Source organism: Rhipicephalus microplus, chromosome X (assembly GCF_043290135.1).
Source record: "Rhipicephalus microplus isolate Deutch F79 chromosome X, USDA_Rmic, whole genome shotgun sequence".
In the NCBI taxonomy this organism is placed as follows: domain Eukaryota; kingdom Metazoa; phylum Arthropoda; class Arachnida; order Ixodida; family Ixodidae; genus Rhipicephalus; species Rhipicephalus microplus.
In genome coordinates, this window is record NC_134710.1 from 4,982,176 (window position 1) to 5,005,730 (window position 23,555).

General features: G+C 45.0%; 1 protein-coding gene across 1 annotated transcript; it reads right to left on the reverse strand.

Annotated features, from left to right (window-relative positions):
• Positions 1-1,711: 1,711 nt before the first annotated feature.
• LOC142777388 (uncharacterized) lies at positions 1,712-23,418 on the reverse strand. The gene is made up of 4 exons (XM_075881731.1): positions 15,931-23,418; positions 13,506-13,681; positions 4,918-5,011; positions 1,712-2,154 (listed from the first exon to the last, which is right to left on the reverse strand). Exons 2-4 carry the CDS (start codon positions 13,647-13,649, stop codon positions 2,063-2,065), a joined length of 330 nt encoding a protein of 109 aa, XP_075737846.1. The 5' UTR covers positions 13,650-13,681; positions 15,931-23,418; the 3' UTR covers positions 1,712-2,062.
• Between the last annotated feature and the right edge of the window lie 137 nt (positions 23,419-23,555).

Here is a 23,555-nt window from a genome sequence, read left to right on the forward strand (position 1 = left end):
GCTGACCTTATCTCATTTTCCTCGCGTTTAACAAGCCCCTGCAATAACACGCACTCCAACTTCAAACGAAGAACAAGCTGGGCCAGCACGCTGCTTCGGCATCCCTTTGTTGTACTGCCGGGTCATCGCGGCGCGCTTCTGCCTCGCGCGCCCGCACGTCGGGGTCCCTTCAACCAAGAGCCGCCACCGAGCATCTGAATGTGCGCGCGCGCCAAAACGGCACTTTTCTGGTACTATAGAGCCCCCTCTAACGTACAGCGCCGCCAAAGAACACGCGAGCGTAGTCACGCGACGAAACAGTTTTGGTCTGTCTGTCTGTACATTTGTATGTTTGTCCGCCCTAATGATACCTCAAACAGCACCAAAGGGCCAACCCCATCCGTAGCACCCACCAATAATGCTCAAGGTTTAGCGTTCATAGTTGTGCGATTTTCAATTAAAAAGCAAATATTGCACATATCTGAGACGCCGTAAAAACACATCTATGTTTTGTATGTCTGCCTTTATACTAGAAGAGGCACACACAACAAACTCTAAGAAATGTAGCGTTTAACGCGCTGCGGTGACAGTGCAATGCGATGCCCCAGAAGTAGGCTTGTGCGAATATTCGAATGCTTCTAATATTCGAACGAATCGGTGAGCATTTGAAATTGCTTCGATTCGAATTTAAATTATCTCGGATCCTACCGAAACTACTATTCAAGGTTGTTTCGACTTCCTTTCAACGAAAAAAAAAAGGCAATTGCATAGAGCCCCTATTTCAATTAAAAAATATCGTGCAGGTTAGTTAGGTTATGATAAACATTCCCTTTTTTATATGTCATACATACTATTCGAATTCGATTCGAAATTATTCGACCGAAATCACTATTTGCTTCGACCCTGAAATTCACTATTCGCACAAGCCTACCCAGAAGGTGTTTTAAACGCTTTGCTACGACGACATGGTGGTGGCACCTGCCTGTCGTTTTGCAATCTACACCTTATCACCTCCGAGACTGGCGCGCATCTTTTTCCGCGGTCGCGCACGCCTTCGTTTTCGAAGATAACTTCCAGATGGCGCTCGTGTCTAACGTGCCTAGAAGCGCTTGTTCGCCTCCGCTATACGCTCGAGGAACTCTAATGCAGCGCCTTGAGAACACCATTCAGCGATTTTCTTGCGCAGAAGATTGAATAAACGTTTAGTTCACTCTCTCCAGGCGCAAGACTATCGTCTTTCGACGAAATTTACAGTGTAACGTATAGATTCGGGCCAATTTTTTTCGTGAAATTTTTATACTCAAGTACACACTATATAGAAGTAATTAGTCTCTCTGCAAGTTTGATATAGGTGGGTTTGACTGGAGCTGGGCTTTACAACAGATGCTAAAAGGCAGCAAGTAAACTATTAGCACTATTTATACTATGGCGTGTCTGCATGACAAATGAACATGGACAGCATAGCACAATGCACAGTGTGATGTTTCTGCCCAACCAATAAACATAAACAGCATGAACACATGTCTTACGTGCTTTGTGCCAGACACCTGCTGCTGAGAATTGTCAACCTTAGGTGTCGCATACAGGGTGGTATTTCTGAAGCAATTTAAAATGTTGGTTACTTTTACTTCATCACTTTCATTGCTGCTGAAGCATGCCAGGTCCAATAGCAAGCACAAATAACATAAGAATGCACTCCAAATAGGACGCAGCCTCTAACTATAGGCCAGGCTTTTTGTGAAGAGGGCATACATTGCAAAAAATATATTTTTTTTTCAAGGTAATTAGTTCAACACTGTACATACAACATGACGCTGAAAATGCAGGCATTATACAACTCTAATAAAACATCAAACATTAGCAAAACTTTGTACAGTGAGAAGTATGTACATGGAATGCGAATTTGAACATTCGGTCCATGAAAATGTTAATTTGAACATGTCTTTATAAATAAAAGGTTGTCAATTATTGAAATTAAATGTGAACAACCTTGTGACACGAAAAAAAACATTTAAAAAGTCTCTTACAATTGTGACTTCAAAAAAAATTTTGAAGGACGCAAAAAAATTTCGCAAAAAAGAGACTATGACACTCGATCGGGCTTCCACCCCTCTGTGAGAATATAAAGGATGTTCCAGGTTGTCAGGCCCACATTTTTCAGTGTATAAGGCAATCCTGCAAAGAGAGAAAAAATGTTTTTTTAGCTTATTTTGCTACAGATATGAATGGAATACTTCCAAAAAAATCCTAATTACTAAAGGTGGGCATTTATGCGGCTGCTTTTATTTAAAAGAAAGTGCGCGCCACCAGGAGCCAGGAGGGTTGCCCTAAAGGCCTGCACCCCCCCCCCCTCCCGAAAATCGGATGATGGCGGGTGTTTTACGAAAGACAAATAATAAAAATAGGTCTTCATCAAGGCCTTTAATGTGTGCCCCCAGCCCCCTGCCGGAAAAAAAAATTCCTGGCTGGGGCCCTGCATGGGTCACAGGATGCAGAAAGGGATTACTAATTGACGTTTACTAATGCATCTTTCAGATGGATTACCCGCCATTTTCTGATAAATCTCTCCCCCCTTTAAAAGAAAGCATTATCACAGTGCAGGTAATTTGAAGTGTTGAGCACAAATCAACTCCTTATGACCACACATTACGTCTAAGCTGAAAATAAAAGTGCCTTCATTATACAATATAGCAGGTGACACCTTTTGCTGTATTTGAGAAAAATCCACTGCCCTGTGCTACAGAGTTGTGTGATATTCCATTCCGTTTCTGCTCCAGTGAAGTGTATACTGTGTAGCTGCGACTATAAGCTTAGGCATAGTGCTCCCTGCGCAAAAATTGCAAAAAAATAAAACAATGGTATTCCAAGCAACGCAACAAGAGAAGGCCAGACATCAAGGTGCTACTCCAATGCTTGCATCACAGCTTAAGGGGAGATGCAGTTCGAAAAAAAAAGTTTCATTTATTTGTGGCCTAGGGAAATGAAATTTTCCCTGTATATATAGGCTTTTACGCTGATTTCAAATATTTAATTAGTCTTATGGTAAGTTGCACAGTTTCTGTTTCGTTCCATGACAATGTATAAAATACAGTTCGTTCTGGACAAACTCTTTACAACATTAATCTTCTATGGTTCCGAACTATCGATGGCTCATATTGCTCCACATGAACTGTAGAATGCAAATAACTGTCAAGTGCATATAAGACATTTTAATGCTCGACAAAAATGTGAGAATTCTTACAATACTCAGCCCATACTGATTTCTTGCTTTATGTTCGTGATAATTGTACATGCAATATCAATTTTTAAAGGAGATAGTTGCACCCTTCACATGGTAAGGAATGTGTAAGCAAAATTTTATCGTGATGTGGCTGTCAGATGTACCAAACACATGATGCCTAAACTCAAGAAGCTGTCTAAAAATGGGTCTTGAGAAAAATGCATGTCAAAGGTAAAAGTCGAAACTTATTTATGTGGCAACAATATGCTTGTTTTTTCAAATGGCTTTGTTCATCATAACAGCTTGGCAACCATGGTTATTTTAAGCATGTGATTTTTTTAGTGAACTCATGCAAAATGCACAGGCAAGCAGCCAGGTGACCCTGTCCAGGGGACTTCAGACAATGAGCTCTATTTAGTTTTAAATAGCCACCTTGTGCTTCTCAAAAGCAATTTTAACCTACTTCGGCTTTATTTACAATATCGAGTTTTTTTGTTGCAAAAGTACAGAAAGCAAACTGTGAAAACAAATAAACACAAAAAATATGTGATTCTGGAAACGACTTGCATTTTTTGGCTCTTATCTACTCTTAATCGGGTGTATAACCAATAAACCCTGGCAGCAGTTCGGTATGACACTGCTGTTTCATGACACGTGCACAAACAGCAGTTTATATGGTTTAAGATACGGCTAGCTCAAAAGCCACATGTGCCACAGTTACATTGCAAATAAAGTAGGCTAGGTGCTCGGCAAATCTTGCGCAGTGTCAATGCGGTTTATGACAGATGGGCATTCAAAGAAAAAGAACCTCTTTTTAAGGAACTTGAAGGGACTAAACGATGCACTGCTGGCTAGCAGTGCATCGTTTCATTTCATTTCAGGTTTATATTTAATGCATGGAATGATGCATAGTACCTTTTACCCGTTAAGTAAAAAAGTAAGACATAGGAAATCAGCGGTGAATGCCTTTAAATATGGTTCCCTAACCTGCCACCCCAGGTTGGGAAGAGTGGGAAGGGGCATCAGTACAATACCTTTACCAAGGTCACCGTTTGAAAGGTCGTTCTCTTATCTCATATGAGCGTCATTTCTGAAGGGTACTCAGCGGCTCGATTCCAACATATAAATAGCGATCTTCAAGACGACTAAAAGCTGGATGCCGTTTCTGAGATTTGTTTCGCGGTTATGTACACTCAGACCTAAAAATAATAAAATTGCACCTAGCACGAAAATACCTTGTTAAATCCAAAAATTTTTTATAAACATATATTTGTAGCACTGCATCTATGACAAAGCTATTTTGCATTTATACTTTGTTACAACTGTTAATTCGTCATATCTGGGATCGTTATATCTAGGTTCAAGTGTATCAACACACTACAACGGCAGAGAGTGCATCACAAAAACAAGAGAGGGAAAGGGGGACGCAGAGTATCATGCACAGGTTGGTGGGTCGCCATTTTGAGACTTCAGCCATAGACTACCATTCGATTACCTAATCAATTAGGTGCTCTTTCTGAGCCCTCCTTTTTCGTAGTCTGGCGTAATATTTGCGAGCAAAGTACAATATTTTTATTTTATTACTAACAAAAAAAGCAATGACACACATGCCTGTATGAATTACGCCTTGAAGTTAAAAAGAGAAAAACCATGAAAGCTCGGATCTACTGAAGTTACTGAGAGAGGAAAAATTCGCAAGTAACTTTTGAAAAACGAACCTCGACAGATGTAAAATGCAGCTCGTTTCGGAAAGACCAACCAGGTTTCTCCTAACGTGGTTATGTTCACTCCAGAGTCAAGAGCATACAGCCACTGAAAATATCAGATAAAACGAAGGAATCAAGCACTTGAGCAGGCACGGTTCATGCAGGAAACACCATAATACACATCTTAAAATTTTACCATTTCTAAGCAAGATCTTGACATAAGCAGCATTTGGTTATAACTAGGGCTCTGTGTCTTTGGAGGTTGTTATGAAATTTGGAGGGTGTTCCTTGAAGTTTATTACTCCTAATTCCCCAATTCTCCGAGCTTCGGTGTTTAATCTTACATTAGAAATTCTTGAAAAGTGGTATAATTATAATTATTTCCACTGATGCACTGCAGTGTTGCTGCTAATGCTGCTTCTCCATTTTATTATTTTTTTCTCTCACTCTTTGTTTATTTACCTTGTTAGGAAAGCTGTTCGTGGGTGGACCATAATTGCCACAGTGCACATTTGGGATAACCTGCTCTTTAGCTTCTTCTCCTAGCCCCCCTTTCATCTTCTTGACAAAAAATAAAGGACCTATTATTACTATTATATTCAAAACACCATATATCTTGGATGAAATGGTATCTTGCCACATGAATATGTGAAACATGAAACCAGTAAGCATACCTTGGATGTCTGAAATGTTTTACCACACAAACATGTATACACACAAACACAAATACTTTAGCACAAAACACCTACATTTATATTGTCACGTCGTAAGAGCTCGAAGGAACGTATAAAGGGACGCGACTGTCAAAAATCTCAGAGACCAAGAAGGACGTCTCCGCTGGCACGGGTTGCTCATCTTCGTCTTCCTCGTTCACCGGCACAGAACTGACCCACTGTTCACTGGCACAGGACACCAGGTGGCATTACTCCTCCTCCCAAGAGAGCATCGACCCGATGCTCAAACAAAAGTGTGCACAGCCGTGGGTCGAAGTAAACACAAAAGAACATTAAACAAATTAGTGCACGAGAGAAAATGCGTCCTGGGCCCGGCAATCGGAAATAAACGGCATTCACTGTTCACACGAAGAGTTCACTGGCACAAGAAGAAAATTCGCATCACTGCGTAAAGTATGGTTTTAGGCGGACTACGTGTACAGTCTCTGGACGTGGTAACCTGCGCTGTGATGATGGTGAGCCTCCGTCTGGAACCACTTCGTAGTTCACGTCGCTCACACGTCTGATTACTTTGTAAGGTCCAAACTACTTCCTCAAGAGTTTCTCACTGAGACTTCGCCGCCTAATGGGTGTCCCAACCCAAATTTGGTCACCAGGTTCATAATTAACTTCTCGATGGTGGATGTTGTACCGTCGTGCATCTGCACACTGTTGAGTTCGGATGTGCACACGGGCCAGTTGACGTGCTTCCTCAGCGCGCTGAATGTACTCATTGATGTCGGGGGCTAATTGGTCGAGCTTGTCGATGTCCTCATATGGAATCATGGCGTCCAGCATAGTCCTAACATCTCGACCATAAACGAGTCGGAATGGCGTGAAGCGTGTAGTTTCCTGCGTTGCAGTGTTATACGCAAATGTTACGTACGGCAGGATGTCGTCCCACGTTTTGTGCTGCACATCCACGTACATAGAGATCATGTCGGCTAGCGTTTTGTTTAGCCTTTCTGGTAAACCATTACTCTGAGGGTGATACGCAGTGGTCTTTCGATGGGTTGTGTAACTCAACCTGAAAATGTCACCCAAAAGTTTCGCTGTGAACGATGTCCCTCGATCAGTGATGACATATGACGGGGCGCCATGCCGTAGCACAATTTGATGCATAAAAAAACTGGCAACTTCAGATGCGGTCCCTCGTGGCAATGCCTTCGTCTCAACGTAACGCGTCAAATAATCGGTTGCGACAATAATCCATTTGTTGCCAGAAGAAGACGAATGAAACGGGCCTAGGAGGTCCATCCCCACTTGTTCAAACGGTGTACGTGGTGGATCGATCGGTTGTAGATGACCTGCAGGCTTTAAATGTGGTGTCTTGCGACGCTGGCATTCACGGCATCCCTTCACGTAGCGTTTTGACACAGGCAGACATTTAAGGCCAGTAGTAGAGTTGCCGCACCCGATCCATAGTTCTCGAGTAGCTCAGATGGCCAGATGGGGGCTCGTCGTGGCAAGCTAATAAGACGTCATCGCGGAGGGCTTTAGGCACGACGAAAAGATGAGATCTGTCACCAGCACCAGCGTTCCTTTTGTATAAGACGCCATTTCGTAGGCAAAATGATGGCAAGGTTCGCGACATTGGACGACGAATGGGCGCGGTGCCACCTTCTAAATGATCTATAATCTTTCTTAGATCGGCGTCATTTCGTTGACGAGACATCAGATCCGGTCCGCTGACAGTTGCCACGAAGGCGCCGTCCTCTTCTGCGCTAGTACTGGCGGATTGAAGAGGGGCTCGTGATAGCGTGTCGGCGTCTTCGTGCTTTTTGCCTGACTTGTACACGATGGTGACATCAAATCCCTGTAGGCGCAGACTCCATCGTGCTAATCGTCCTGATGGGTCTCGTAGATTGGTCAACCAGCACAAAGCATGATGGTCAGTCACCACTTTAAATGGTCTTCCATAGAGATATGGCCTAAACTTTGTTATTGCCCAAACGACCGCAAGACATTCTTTTTCTGATGGGGAATAGTTAGATTCCGCGCGAGACAGTGTGCGACTTGCGTAGGCTATTACCCGTTCAATGCCATCTTGTCTTTGTACCAAAACAGCTCCAAGACCGATATTGCTGGCATCAGTGTGTACTTCAGAGTCAGCATCTTCATCGAGGTGGCCGAGCACGGGAGGGGAAGAGAGCCGGTGCTGTAGTTCCGCAAAGGCAGTCTGCTGGTCGTCAGCCCAGACAAATGGTGTATCATCACGCGTGAGGCGTAATAGTGGCTCCGCAATGTTAGAGAAATTTTCAATAAAGCGCCGGTAATACGCGCGCAGACCCAGAAACCGTTGAAGACTTTTCTTGTCTGTTGGAGGTGGAAAAGCGGTGACGGCATCAGTTTTGTCAGGATCAGGCCGAACGCCAACAGCGCTCACGACGTGACCAAGAAACTTTAATTCTTCGTAGCCGAAATGACATTTCTCAGGCTTGAGTGTGAGATCGGTCGATCTAATGGCTTCGAGCACATTCCAAAGGCGACGAAGATGTTCGTCAAACGTTTCTGAAAACACAACGACATCATCGAGGTAGACGAGACAGCTTTTCCACTTGAGGTCTGCCAGGACGGTGTCCATCATTCGCTGGAATGTGGCTGGAGCGGAACAGAGGCCGAAAGGGAGCACTTTGAATTCATAAAGTCCATCCGGCGTCACAAAAGCGGTCTTTTCCCGGTCACGTTCATCGACCTCATTTGCCAATAACCGCTCTTCAAGTCGACGGACAAAAAATACTTCGCACGTCGCAGCTTGTCCAGAGAATCATCGACTCTGGGCAACGGGTACACGTCTTTCTTTGTGACATTGTTCAACTTTCTGTAGTCGACACAAAAGCGAAGCGTGCCATCTTTCTTTTTTACAAGAACGACTGGTGATGACCAAGGGCTGCTTGAAGGCTGTATCACGCCATCCTGAAGCATTTCCTTAACCTGCGTTTGAATCGCGTGCCGTTCGGTTGGCGAAACGCGATAAGGCTGCTGCCGTATGGGATGCGCGTCGTCGTAGGTGATAATACGGTGTTTCGTTATCGGTGTTTGACGTATCTTCGATGAACGTGCAAAGCATGTGTGGAACTCCAGCAACAGCTCGCTCAAACGCTGTTTGTTCGCTTCAGAAAGCGTTGGATTGATGTCGACGCTGCGGAAAGGCATTTCAGCAGTGCCGATGGCCTCGGAAGCAAAACACTCGGTAACATTGGCAACTGGGTCGGCGTAGGCGATGACAGTTCCAGGAAAAAGGTGCCGGTGCTCGTAGCTGAAGTTTGTGACAAAAACGTTGCAGTGATCATCACGAAGGTCAACAAGGCTTCTCGCTACGCAGACACCCTGAGACAGCAAAAGCAAGTGATTGCTTTCTACGACTGCTTCACCGTGCATCACTCCGTCCCACGCCACCTGAACCACAACAGTTGCACGGGATGGTAACGTGACAGCGTCGTCGACGACGCGAAGAGACACTCGGGAGTGGCTGGGGTCGGCGTAAGCTGTTGTGGCGTTTGTGGTCGCGAAAGTGACTAGACGTCGTCGAATGTCAATTATAGCACCATGCTCCCTGAGAAAATCCATGCCGATGATCAGGTCTCGAGAACACTGCCGGAGAACGCTTAAACTAGCAACAAATGTACAACCGCGGACTTGCAGTCTTGCCGTGCACATACCTAGTGGCGTGACGATATGCCCGCCAGCTGTACGAATTGGCGTTCGGTTCCAAGGCGTCGTTACTTTCTTGAGAAGGGCGGCCAGCGTTTTGCTAATTATGGAATAGTCCGCACCAGTGTCCACTAAAGCGCTGACTTCGCGACCATCTAGCAGAACAGGAATATCTAAGGACACTCTTCCGCAATCAGCCGGTGGTGTCGTTGTCGATGTATCGTCGGTATCTTCAGTCCGCGTCAATGGGGGGCCTTGAGCATGACCAGTGTGAGCGGCCTTGCCCCTGAAGGTCGCTGAGGCTAGTTTTCCCGACGCGGGCTAGGTGACCGGCCCTGCGCCACGCCCGCATAGGTGCGATGATTCGGCGAGAACCGCCGCGGTGATGGAGAGCGTGAGTGGTGCCGAGATGTCGATCCGCGCTGCTGAGCAACGTAGTCAGTGATTTCCGGAGGCCGCTGGCCGAACCTAGGAGGTGGGGAGTTGGCCGAAAAACCACGAAGTCCAAGCTGTCGATAAGTGCACTGTCGGTAGATGTGCCCAGGTTCACCACAGTGATAGCAAAGCAGACGTCGATCGGGGGCCCGCCACACGTCTGATTTTCGCGGAATCGGTCGGCGGTCAGTGAGGTACGGGCCCGCTTGGACTGCCTGAAGCATGGCTGGGGCTGTGGTATAAGGCAGAGTGAAATGTTGTGCAGGTTGGCGCAGAGTTTGGTCTGCCGGAAGCATGGCAGGGGCCGCGGTGGGAAGCGGAGCCAAAGGTGGTGCTGGCTGGAGGAGAGTTTGCGCATACTATATGCGAGGGAAGTCATTTAAGGGCCGCGGCTCTGTCTGACAGGACGGTTCTCGTAGTGCCTGCTGAACTTCATCTCGGACGATGCCGGACAAAGAACTGACAGTGGGCGCTGAGGGTGCAGAAAACTTCTGCAGTTCTTCGCGAATTACGGAGCGTATGAGCTCTCGGAAGAAGTCGACGTGGGCCCCAAGACCACCCATGTAGTCTGTAGCAGAAGCAAAGTTCACTTGTCGCTCGTACGACTGGGTCCGTTGCCGAAGCGTGCTTGCAATCAGGACGGCTTCAGCAAGAAACTCTGACGTAGTCTTGGGGGGGGGGGGCTGCGTACAAGACCACCGAACAACTGCTCCTTCACTCCACGCATCAGGTTACGCACCTTCTTCTCTTCTGGCATGTGAGGGTCGGCTCGTCGAAAAAGACGCGTCATGTCCTCAACATACATTGCTACGCCTTCATTTGGCATTCGCATACGGCACTGGAGTTCACGTTCGGCTCGCTCTCGGCGATCGGGACTTGCATACGTTTCAAGAAGCTGGCGTTTGAAGTCCACCCATGACGTGAACACACCTGCCCGGTTTTCGTACCAAACCTGTGCCCCGTCATTCAAACTGAAGTAGACATGTCGGAGCTTGTCTGTGTCATCCCACATGTTATGAGCGGCAACGAAGTCATAGTGGAGTAGCCAATCTTCAACATCCTCATGGACAGCACCATGAAAGGGATTCGGCGTTTTTGGTTTGAACAGTGTATATTGCGATGGCATTGCGCCTTCCATACCGGCTGGGTTGGAGCCGCTTGGGACGGCGCTGCCTGGAATAGTTGGGGCCGTCATCTCTTGAGAGAGAAGTCCGAACTCAGGGTCCAGTCCACGGATCCTGCGGCTAGCACGGTGAACAGGCGTAACCACCGGTATGGGGCTGGAGCTTCTTGTACTAGGAGGGGTTCGGTGTATAGGGTACCCAGCACCTCCACCAGTTGTCACGTGCTAAGAGCTCGAAGGAACGTATAAAGGGACGTGACTGTCAAAAATCTCAGAGACCAAGAAGGACGTCTCCGCTGGCACGGGTTGCTCGTCTTCGTCTTCCTCGTTCACCGGCACAGAACTGACCCACTGTTCACTGGCACAGAACACCAGGTGGCAATATTAAAACCTTAAAGGTTGTTGTAAGAAACACAAGCATACTGCTACTAATGAAGGTACACTTCCTTCAATCGGCGATTCTCGGCTTTGAAAATGTCTTTTGAATGTTGCGAATGCCTTTGTAAACTCTGACTTTATCAGATAAATCCAAACTGCAAAGACTTTTACAGGCAAGTATTTATTGAATTAATTAAAAAAACAGTCCTCTATTTATAACAAAAAGCACAGCATAGATATGCAATGTCTAGCAACAAAAGAACATTATCTTCAAAAGAACGTGGCTTTTGTAAAACAAAAAAAAATGCCAACAGAAGTCAAAACAAACACGTATTCTCAATTTCTGTAGCAGATTCCAAAATAAATTGACTTAAAACCATGCACAAGTGCTTTAAAAAATGGTTGTGCCTGCCAAGGCGACGAATGTTCTTGCACAAATTTGGAACCCCCCTTGGTAACATTTCAGCGTGCACACAGTGGACGGGAGAACGGAAGGCTAGGAGACAAACAACCCTCCAAAATCATAGCTCTGCAACTGCACGACCGGGTGCCGCCATTTCGGTTTCAGTGGAAAGAGCACTTCTCCTGGCACCGCCGCTGCTGCTTGGAGTCGTGGCTAGGCCTTACTCTGCTCAAGGCGCCAATTTGAGAGCAGAATTCAAACTTTGCGGACTAGGACATCGCATTAACGAACAGGCGAAAGCGAACAAGCTACAATGTGCTTTGTCGCAAGCAATGAATCACATCACCCGCTGATACCTTAGAACTGCAGATGAGCATTTTATACATCGGCAGTGGACCACTCGGCCAAGCTTGTCGCGGCCACGCACCTGCAACCATAAACACGTAATTGCGGCACTCAACACGGTGTGTGGCGTGACCACCCTTACTCCTTATGCGCGTTCCTTCCCCTCCTCTCCTATGCTCCCCTTCTTCTCTCACCTTGCAACACCAACGCAGGCAGTGTCTGCTAGCATAAGTCAGCGCTCTGTGTCATCTCTCCAATCTCCTCCTGTCATTTGCACTGTTAAGCACTCTTTAGCCTAAGCTCGTCTCCCCTCTCCTGGCATCCCTCCCTGTGGCATTTGCACCCGAACTGCGTACGCACGTTTCTTCTTTATCTCTCCTCTCCTATGCTCCCTGCCTTACAAAGCTGACACAGGCAATGTCTGCTAGTGAGTTTCTTGATTGAAAAACAGACTACTTGGGCTGCACAACAATTCAATGCCGACCTTGTGTACATAGGCACTGGATCTCGACCTACATGGTACTGCTGATGGGAGATTTCCCCTGTGCATTGTTGAATGATCGAAATTCGCAGCGTGTGCGTTAAATAAAAGCAAACTGCTGTTCTCCGTGTCCGATCGGCATCTTTTCTCTCTCATTGTCCATTAACAATGATTGATTGGCATGTTCTAGTAAGGAACACGAGTCTATCACTGCGTGCTTTGCGCCTCCCCAGGTTTCTTTCCTGTGCCACACTGCGATCAGTGCCGGCGCCAACGCCGCCGCCAGTGTAAGCATTAGCGCCCGCTGCTTTGCATCTACGCATGGTTGCCTGTCTATCTCCCTTTGCATCTTCCTTTAGTAGGAGATGGTGTAATTTTTTTTCTATATTTGTCAAGGTACAGTCTAGGGTATGACTTTCTCGCTTTTTCTTGCCTTTGATAATTAGCTACTTGACGAGTTGCACACAGTCTCAATGCCTGTTGTAAGATTATGTAATAAAAAGGACAGCTGAAAAAAGTTGTGTTGCAATGTAAATAAAAACATATCAATGACCTGGCCTCAATCATACATTTTAAAATGTATGGTGCTTTAAACAACTTTTCTACCACATTTTTAGTGAGCGAGACTCGTGCACGGCCACAAGAAGTGATATAGAGTACATCAAAAAGTTGTAAAGAATTATTCATACAATTTATACAGTAGTATTAGAAAAACCATCTTCAATAAGTGCACCAATTCTTACCGAAATCTATGAAGAAATAAGAAAAATAGTACCAAAAGCCACCTACCCTTTTAACTAGAAAGAAAATTAATAGTATACATAGGTATATTTTTCAATGCTTCATGCCACATGTACATCGTGGCTCAGCACAATTAATATCTTCTTGATGGTAAAACTGATTCGCAATTAACCAGGTTATTATCCTACATGTCATAAGATCATAAGATATGACAAATTACTGCAAGTCTGTTACTCCATAACAAAACAATGTTTACCCATAAACATAGAAACAGGCCAGAAAATTAGTTTGGCCCCAATGATGTCAGGTTACATGTACTGTACTAACCATATCACTGTCATTGTTGACAGCCAATGGTTTCTCACTATTTGGGCTCAATCTCATAATGCCCAAGGCGCCAGCATGGGTAGAAAAATAGTGACCAAAGGTAATCCCAGAAACTCCACCGGATTGTCCTAGAGGCATGTCCATGAATTCCACCTGCTCCTCCGTTGCAAGAAAACCTGCATAAAAGTAGCACTCGTGTCAATTAAAAAAAAGGAGCTAAACATAAGAAACAGTAGCTGTTTCGCTTATGGCCCAGTTAAACAGTTGCATTTTTCGCCACTCGCAACGGCAGCTGTACCGAAGCATGCGCACTGCATTTGCTAAATAAAAGCAGAACTGCGTGTTACGAAGGCACATGACGATTCCTTAGCCAACGACATTAAATGTATTTATGATGCTTCTTCACTGAAGGCAAGAGGTTACGTTTGCTTTAAGGTGACTGGCTTGACAGAGGCACCTAGTCTTACCCCTCCCCCCCCCCCCCCCCATCAGGACAAGAAAGAGAACTTTGAAGGCTCGCTTTTTCGTTTGCCACAACCCTAACGAAAACCAGGTATCGGGGACGTTAATCGCACAGCTTTGAGTGTATAGTAGTAATTACAATATAGATGTGAAGAAAGTAAAGAGAACGAAAGAACAACTTGCTGCCGGCAGGGCTCAAAACTGTTGCCTCCAGATTACTTTGATAAAACTGCTGCATGGGGGAGCTGGTTAATGACTAAGATAGATAGATAGTGCAAAAAGACAAAACGCTTAAGAAGAAACACAGTCAGTGCTGTGTGTATATTTCTTCTGAAGTGTATTGTCTTTTTGTGCTGTTAAATTTATCTCCAGATTTTGCACCCAATGTTCCTACCAATATAGAGCTATAGCCGTGGTCGTGCCCTCATCCACTTATCGGGTATTTATGTGCATGCGAAACCTGGGAATCTTGCTCAGCACCACTCCTAGCCACGACTGCTAAAGTAGAATGATTCCAGCCAGATGGGGTCAGGTAGCTCCTGAACCTTTAACAAGTGGATTACAGACCAACCAGTTCTTGCATATTAAAACAGGATAGTCAAAAAAATTGGACAGAAGCCCTAACACCCAAGAATGAAAAACGGAGCGCCCATATGGGGGCGGGGGGGGGGCAATGAAACGTGCATGTACAAAACACTGGCGAGGGAATACTTTGTGAGGACAGTGTCATATATGTGTCCTTCTTGAATTTTCTCATCTTGGAATGTGTTTTTTTCACTCTCGGTATGGACCAACCAGTCCACCTATTATCGTTGTTCTAAAAGCTGGTTTGTCAAAAACTGACTGTCGCCGTTAGAGACAATGTTGCAAAATCTTCTAAATGGGGCGCAGAGCCACTTTCACACATTTATTCTCAAGCATACGCAGCATAATGTGGAAAATATAAATCCAGTAGACTTTCGCTAATGACCATGCAACAAAAGGTAAAGAAACAAGGAAAAAGAGAAAACGCTGTTTCCTTTCCTCATTTCTTCACCCTGTGTTTTGTCATTACCATTCTGCACAGCATGAACAAGCACGCTCTAAAACACGTTTTGATAACCTTCATTAGATGAGTAAACTGATCTCAAATCGTTGATGGTTCTGGCTAGTGTCACCACATATTTATAAGACATGAGTTGTTTTGATCCCTAAATGGGTCCTCGCCAGATAATTTCCACTTGTCCGGTGAAAGGAAATGTGGCATTTATAAAAATTCTGACAGTAAGAGAATCTAGCACCACTCACCTTCCCGCAAGTGCTCCGTTGTTGTTCTATACATATTGATGCTCTTTCCGACCATACATATAAATGCTTCATGAAATACCACTTCTTGAAATTGCACACCAAGCACAGCAGCAATGTGCTTCTTTAGAGAGCTCAGTTAATCATGCAAGTTAAACGATACAGTGAAACAATCAACCTAAATAAATAGTAAGTCAACAAGTTCAACGCAATGTGCGGCCAGGCAAAGTGGCAAGATTTTGATCTGAATATATTGTTGAAATGTGGCTATAGTTTAAATGTAGCAAAAAGTAATGCTCAGTGCAGTAGATACTGAATCACTGCTGCTGATGAGTATAGAAGTCACGAGATTTTGTAACAAAATAACAGATGACGACTATACTTGTCATGCTTTTTGACGCCGCATCGCTGCACTTTTCCATGTTGGGCCATTTGTGCCACTGCTTTCAGTTTATTGCCATTTTTCATTGTATTGCCATTTTCCAGTGAAGCCCCCTTCGTATCTTTGCTTACACGATTAGTGAAATAAAGGCACCCTGCTAAATTGAAAGAACGATACAGTTTTATCAAGAAACAAAACAAGTCAATAAACTGAGCAAAAATTTTTTTTTGAAAATTTTGACACGTTTTTCTTGTATTCTCATGGTAGCAAAAGGGTACAAAATGGTACTGTATATACCTGCTGCATAGAAAGTGCCATTCAGTACGGTAACAGTGCAGGCAGCATTGCTCCTTCATAGTTACCTTTATCATCTGTAGAGACAACAGAAAAACTTAATTAGCAAACATTAGGTACAATTATAAAATCAACAGACTAAAAAAGTTAAGACCATGGGACTTATCATACAGAAGCAGCATGACAGGTTACCACGCTCCTGCATTAAGCTAAATGCAGGAGGTGAGTATTGTGGTCTGAACAACACTTCCAGTTTCGTCGTTGTTGCTTTTCGCATTTCGATTCACTGCATTCTTTCAGCTGTGGCACACTGAATGAAAAATTATACTCACGGGCCATGCTCACAAGCATAGGTCTAAGTGATTGATTGATTGATATGTGGGGTTTAACGTCCCAAAACCACCATATGATTATGAGAGACACCGTAGTGGAGGACTCCGGAAATTTCGACCACCTGGGGCTCTTTAACGTGCACCCAAATCTGAGCACATGGGCCTACAACATTTCCGCCTAAATCGAAAATGGAGCCGCCGCAGCCGGGATTCGATCCCGCGACCTGCGGGTCAGCAGCCGAGTACCTTAGCCGCTAGACCACCGCGGCGGGGATAGGTCCTAGTGAGCTCGCATCTCTGAATCCAAGTGAGCTCTAATCAACAAGAAGAGCGCATCTTATTTTGCAGGCACTCATGTCCATTGATTGGTTAGCTGTAAAATCGTGAGCAAGTGCCCCCACTAGAGCAGAAGATAATTGCACAAGAATTGAAGGCGGCAGAGGTTGGGGGGGAGATCTTACTTGGTCGGGGACCAAAATTCACGATGGTGGCAGGAGAGCCTCTAAGAAGAACACACACCCGTGCTTCTAATAAAATGCACTATATTCAATACGGAGCATTTACTGAATTGGAAGGAACCCTCGTGTGAACTTACATTTGTTATTAAAATAAGAAGGGAAAGACGTTCTTCTTATGTTCCAACAACTCTGCATGCGACCCTGGGGCACTACACAAATCATTTGTCTCCCAATGTCCACATATGTAAAAAGATTAGTGAATTGGAATCAGGCTAGCCAAAACACATTGCCTTAAAAATCTATTTGGAGTGCTGGCATTACTTCAGCATTTCTTAAAGACAACATTATGTCTATTCCTGCAAACAAACAGCGCATAGAACAACTGCGTAGTTTTCAAATCACCTGTATGCCTACATTTTTTTTGTTTTTGGCAAGTTAACCCTGAATTTGTATAGGTTTTCAAATTACTGCGATTTATGCAAGAGAAGGAATGGTCTAGCTTGTTTTTGTGCGAGTTCTGTTGCACTTCGAGCGAGCAAAAGTTAACAAGTTGAGGCGTTGCTGCAGCATCCACGTTTCTGGATGCCACGCATACCGAGTTCACAAGAAGCCGATAGAACACTGAATAGTAGTAGACTCCTTTTACTGTCATGTGGCTCTGCACAAAACCCTATCTGTAACATAGCTAAATGTACCTGTCAGAAGTTATGTTTAAAATTTGTTTGCTTCATTTGCATAGTGGATTAAGTGGTGAAGACATACATGCCATAATTGTGTGGCTGCTTAGAGCAAGTCAATCGTCAGGTTTAGATGTCAATGATAACTGGAACATTGGAGCAGAACCACCGACATGCAAAGGCCTCTTCAACAGTGCTATAGTCGATGATGAAAGCATTCAGTTTGAGCGCAACCATGAAAAAGCTGGAAATGATCGATGACAATAAGGATGATGAACACGTTGAAGTAGAGCTGTGGGCAAGCAAAAGAGCCTTGTTTGGCAATAATGATGGTGATGATGTAAAACTTGAATAACAGCAGTTAGAAAGTGGCAATCATAGACGTTTGTTGTGATGATGATAATATTATTGAACACGAGCTGATGATAAAGCTGATTATGGTAACAGTGATGGATTATAGTAGTTAATGCGTTAAAACGAAGCTGCTGGCAGTACCCATGACCAAGGATGATGGACCTAGTGTAACTGGTGCTTCCAGGGTTCACATCTGGACGCTTGTTTTTTTTTTGTAGTGCAAAATCTAAATATTTCATGTTTTCTGTTTATTCTGACCTTTGTATGTATAGTTATTTTATATATGCAAAAATATTTACGAGCGCAACTGGATTGTCTGTGGTATACAAAGGGCTAAAGTACTAAGGAATTGTGCGCACGTCTGAAGACTCTGAGAACATGGGTTGCTGAGAAACACTGCTACCGGAGCCTATAGAAATGAACAGGTAGCCCTACCCCCCCCCCCCCCAAAAAAAAAAGAAAAAAAAATGGTGGGAGGGGAAGGACTGTCATTAGCACATATGTCAAACCTTCCTAACAGGAGAACGAGGAGCTTGCTCGGGTAGGGGTGCTCACTCGGCATTTTACGATATGCATGGGACATGTTCTTTCATAATGCCAGAAGCTGGCAAAGAGCCCTTTAGGAAGCACAGTGTGGTATATATGTGGGAGGGTGCCATAAAAGAATTAACGGAACTCTGAACCAGGCAGTAGTAGGTACTGAGCATTTTAATTGCAAGCTGGATAATTTGAAGGAAGTCGGGTCACACATGGCCCATACAAAATTTTGAAAATTCACTTAAAAGAACATCGGTTCACCTGTTAGGCCGATCCAGGGAAAGGCACGCAAGGTGACAGCATTATAATGACAGAAAATGCACATGCATTTACCGTGAAATGCCAAGCAAGCCCCCTTCCCCACCTCTGGCGTAGGAAATTCCGACCAGATCAGGGAGGAGGGGGCTTTCTCGGTCCCAGACCAGTCACTGGTGCATCATTTGTCTTATTTCAGATCTCCCAAGAAAGGGAGGTGGCGCTTGCTCAGGTGGGGGCACTTGCTCAGCATTTTAATGTATATACTTGTCAGTTTGAGCATGCAATTAAACGGAATGCCTTTTCCTGCAGCATTTATTTGTTTATTTAGGTAATTAAATTCCTTCAAGAGAGAAATCTAGAGCAGGCAAAGGACAACCTTACCTTTGTGCAAGCAATCTCTTTCTACGAACTTAATCATTTTGCAATGCATGGACCACGTCAAATTCGTCCATCATATGCCTCAGTGATGCTGCGTTTCAAGTCTCTTTAAAGGAAGATGCAATTCGAAAAAAAAAGTTCAGTTAATTTGAAGCTTAGGGCAATAAAGTTCTTGCTTTACATATAGGCTTTCATGTTGATTTCAAATATGTGAAATTAGTTTTACAGTAAGTTGCACAGTTGGCGTTTTATGCCTTGACAATGTGTAAAGTGTAGTAGTTTGTTTTAGACAAACTTTTCATGCCACTGTTAAACTTTCATGGTTCCGAGCGATTATTGTCTCATATTTGTTTCCATTAACTGTAGAATTCGAATAACTATCCAGAGAGTGCGTATAAGACATTTTAATAGACAAGAAAACTTGTAATGTGAGAATCCTCAGCTTCATAGAATCCTCAACTCATACTAAGGATCTACTTTGGTTCATTGTAATTATACAGACGATATTAAGGGGAGATGCGGGTCGAAAAACTCGAGTTTTTTTCAAAATTACCTATTTTTTATTTTCACCAGTTTTGATAAGATTAGTACCTCTACTGTAATGAAAAAAAATAACACAGGTCTAGACTTAACTGGAAATGCTTTAAAATTACGTCTAAAGAGCACAAGGGGCCTGTTAAAAGGTCGAAAGTGTGGAGTCTTCGAGCACCTTGCCGCCGATAATGCGCCGCCGCTTGCCATTGTTGGTCGCATGAGTTGAAGAGACGAGCCTCTCTCTTTAAATAACAAAAGTTTCTCTCCCTGATTCAGCACAAGAAATAATGAAAAGAAGCAATATTCTGCGCGTTTTTCAAGCGCCGCGGCTGGCTTATCACATGGTACGAATCGAGGACCGCCATTGGCCGCTGCGTGCCTGAATGGGCTGTGAAACCCATTTGCGGGGTCCATGTCTTGTCGAACAGCGCAGCTAAAGAATGCTCTTCTCGTGTAATTATCTCCGTTATGAAAGAAAAAAGACATTGCTCGCAAGTGAAACCCGTTGTGCGACGCGCCCACATTCGACAATGTGTCGAATAGCCCACAAAGGCAGCTTGTCGGGGCTATGGGCCGGTAACTTGCTGCACAAGATAGTTCTCTGCCCTGTTTCAGGACGGGGATTATAATAGCCTCTTTCCATGCTAAAGGAATACACCCCGCGGTCTAGATCTTGTTGTATAGACTCAAAAGCACCATTTGCGCCTCGGGATGTAGATGTTTTAACATTGTGTACATGATTTTATTGGCTCCCGTAGAAGAGTTGGTGACATACGTTCAAGGAAGCTATAAACTCAGCCATACCAAAGGGACGATTGCACTGTTCATTTCTAATAGGCTTATGGCTCAGTGGTTCTTTTCTGCTATTTCCTTGTATTTACGGAAAGTTGCTCAGTAGTTTGAAGAGCTAGACACGCGCTCGAAGTGTTCACCAAGTGCATTTGCCTGGTCTTCAAGACTGTCGCCTTGTTTGTCAACAAACGGTAGACCGTTGAACTGCTTATCTGATAGTTTCTTAGCCTATTCCATACTTTTCCTTCTTGTGTGTATGAGTTGATACTAGAGAGGTAATTCACCCAGCTATCTTTTTTAGCACTGCGACGAGTGCGCCTGCCGTGGAACTTAACTTGTTTAAAGTTTTCAAGATTTTCTGCCATCGGATGCCGGCGTAGCAAGCGCCATGCCTTATTTTGCATTTTCCATGCATTTCAGCACCGGTCATTTCACTATGGAACACTTTTTTTGTGACCCCGTCCGTCATGAGAATACACTATAGTGCAGAATCGACTATAAAATCGGTAAAATGTGCAGTAGCATTGTTTATGTCAAATTCATTTAAGGCATTCCTAGATATACAAGTTATACGAGAGAACTTTTACCGACCCGCGCATGCTCATTTCCACTGAGGATTATGTTGTATAGAATGCTGCATTGTGGTCTTGAAGCAGTTAGAGAAGTGTTCACTGCCGTAGGCGTTTTGAACCACCTCCCAATCTAGGCAGGGTAAAAGAGTGGCTGAACAGATTGTTAGGTCTATCGCAGAATAGTGTTGTGTGTAGTGCTGTAATATGTTGGTTGTTTTTTGTTGAGAAGGCATGTGCCAGAGTTAAAGAGATACCGCTCTATCAAGCGGCCCCGTACATCACATTGAGAGTCTCCCCAGAGTCAGTTGTGTACATTGAAATCACCAGTTAAAATAAATGACTCTGGGAGCTGGTTAACTAGTCCTTCGAAATCAGCCTTGCAAAGCACTTGATCCGGGGGGATATATAGAGAGCAGATAGTTATGGTTCTATTAAGCAAGATGGCGCGAATGGCCACTGCCTCCAGAGAAGTTTGAAGTGTCAACTGCTTGCTTGCGATGGACTTTACTGCAATAATAGCTGCGCCACCTGACAAAAAGCAAAGCGGTCAGTGCGGTCCTTACGAAAACTGACGTATTGATTTAAATAGTGTTTTTGGCTGTATATGTGTTTCCTGTGTACAGAGTACTTTAGGATTAAATGCGCTAATTAGTTCTCGCACGTCACCTAGGTTATGTAAAAGGCCTATACCATTCCACTGCAGGATCTCTGCAGCCATTATTACCCAGAAGGGGAAAGTACTCTGTATATAAGGATTTATTTTGGCAAACCCTCTTTTGGAGGAGCTGTTATACGTTGTTTGTTTCTAGCACCACGCTCAAGGGAGCGGTGCCGCTCCTGCGACACCACCGGTGTCGAGGTGACTTGAGATGTATCCACCGCCTCGCTGGAAGCGCTGGATGAACCCAAAGTGTGCGCAGACTGTTATTTCAGCGTAGACTCGCGAGAAGAGGCCGTGGAGGCCACCGAGACGCTACGCTGTTGGCTTTTAGTTGAGGGCAGAGCAGCAGCAGGTGCTGCATCCGCCTGGGGAGCTGGTGGCTTAGCCGCTGCATCCCTGGACGAGGTCTGAGTGGAAGTCACTGGCCGTTTGACACTGCCCCCTATGTAGTGTGCTGTACTATTGAGAACCGCTTTCGTACTTCCTTGAACGATACATTTTCTTTGAATTTGAAAGGTATGTCTTTTCCTTTCTTTCATGCAGGGCATGATCGGGAGTAGGAATGGTGTTCACCATCTCAGTTCGCACAGTGAGATGTGTTGTTACAGTCATCAGAGGAGTGTTCATGCTCACCGCATTTTGAACAAGTTGGCCATCCTCGCCTACTCAAAGATCCGTGGCCATACCTTTGGCACAGCAAACATCGTCAGGGATTAGGTATGTACACTCTGACACTAACTTTCATAAACCATTTTTCATTATGTTCTAAGAGCCTGCTCGAGTCGAATGTAATGCGTCGGTGGCGGAGCAGGCGAGTCGTTTCCGTGAGGTCACTTCGCCGCGACTTCAGTGACGTCAGTGTTCGTTCTCGGGGCTAATAGAAAAGAGCCCCATTGTTGAGGCTGGTAACGAAAATTACCGACGGACGTGCAGGGCGGGACACAGTAGGGAGCTTTAGAATAGCACACCGCGAGCCCTTGCGGTGCGGCTGCTGCCACTGCGCATGCGTCGTAACGGGAGTCGGCGTTCGCGGACCACACGCAGAAAATCCGAAATCGCGTGCGGCTATAGCGGCCCACATGTGGCCTGCAGGCGCTAGTTTCGAGGCTACGGTGTTGTTGCGACCGTGCGTTGCGGTTTGCAGCAGGGCAAACGCTATTCTAAAGCTTATATGGCGCCCGCTACGCCCGCAGCGCTTGCAAACGGTATTTTAAAACTCCGTAGTTACGCGCAGCCTTTCAGAACCGCCGACGATACCAGTATACATTTTGCCACTGAGGTTGTGATGGCGACGGCTCGCTTGCATTTTGTGCTGTCCTGCATGTACGCAAAGCTGTCTTGGTGAGTCAAGGAATATCTGCACGCATTCGTTGAAGTTCATCCTGAGTCCGTTCTAGCATCCATGGCTGCCAGTGATGTAGTGATGTGGTAACCACCATGAGCGAGCTCGGCGACGGCAGGTAGGCCTTTCTGCTCTGACACCTCGACTAGAAACAAAACACTTGACGGCAGCTTTTGCAAAATGAGTTCTCGAAACAATGCTTCGTCTAAGCTGTTAGTTATTTCGCCGCGCAATAGTTGCGTGTGCCGCAACAGCTGACAAGCAGTACGGTCGCCGAAGTTCCTGTCATGAAGTTATTGCTGTAGTCGCTGTGATTCGAAGGGCGGATGAGAGTTTTTTTCGGCGTTAGGTATGCTTTTTCAGCAGGTGGGTCGAGTAAGAGGTCCCGTATTTCACTGGCTATGGGTGGCGGGAGGTTGCTCACGACGTAATGGTATTTGGTGAAGTCGGATGTGGTGCGTCAAGCAGCGTACTGGACTTTTATTTGAATTAACCAGAGTATGGAGTCCGCAGTTTAAAAGGGTGGCAGCTTACCGTCGACTGAAGGAACTGTCGGCGTAGCCTCCTTTGTGGACGTCAAAGTCATAGTCACGGAGTGAGTCGTCGACATCGAAGTCATTGTGACGTCGATGCTCAATACTGGTTTCTGCATCACAATTCCGGGTCACCAATGTTGGAACGCACTGCTAGGTCAAGCTGGGCGAAAAAATCACGCAAGCGAGTAAAGCCACAC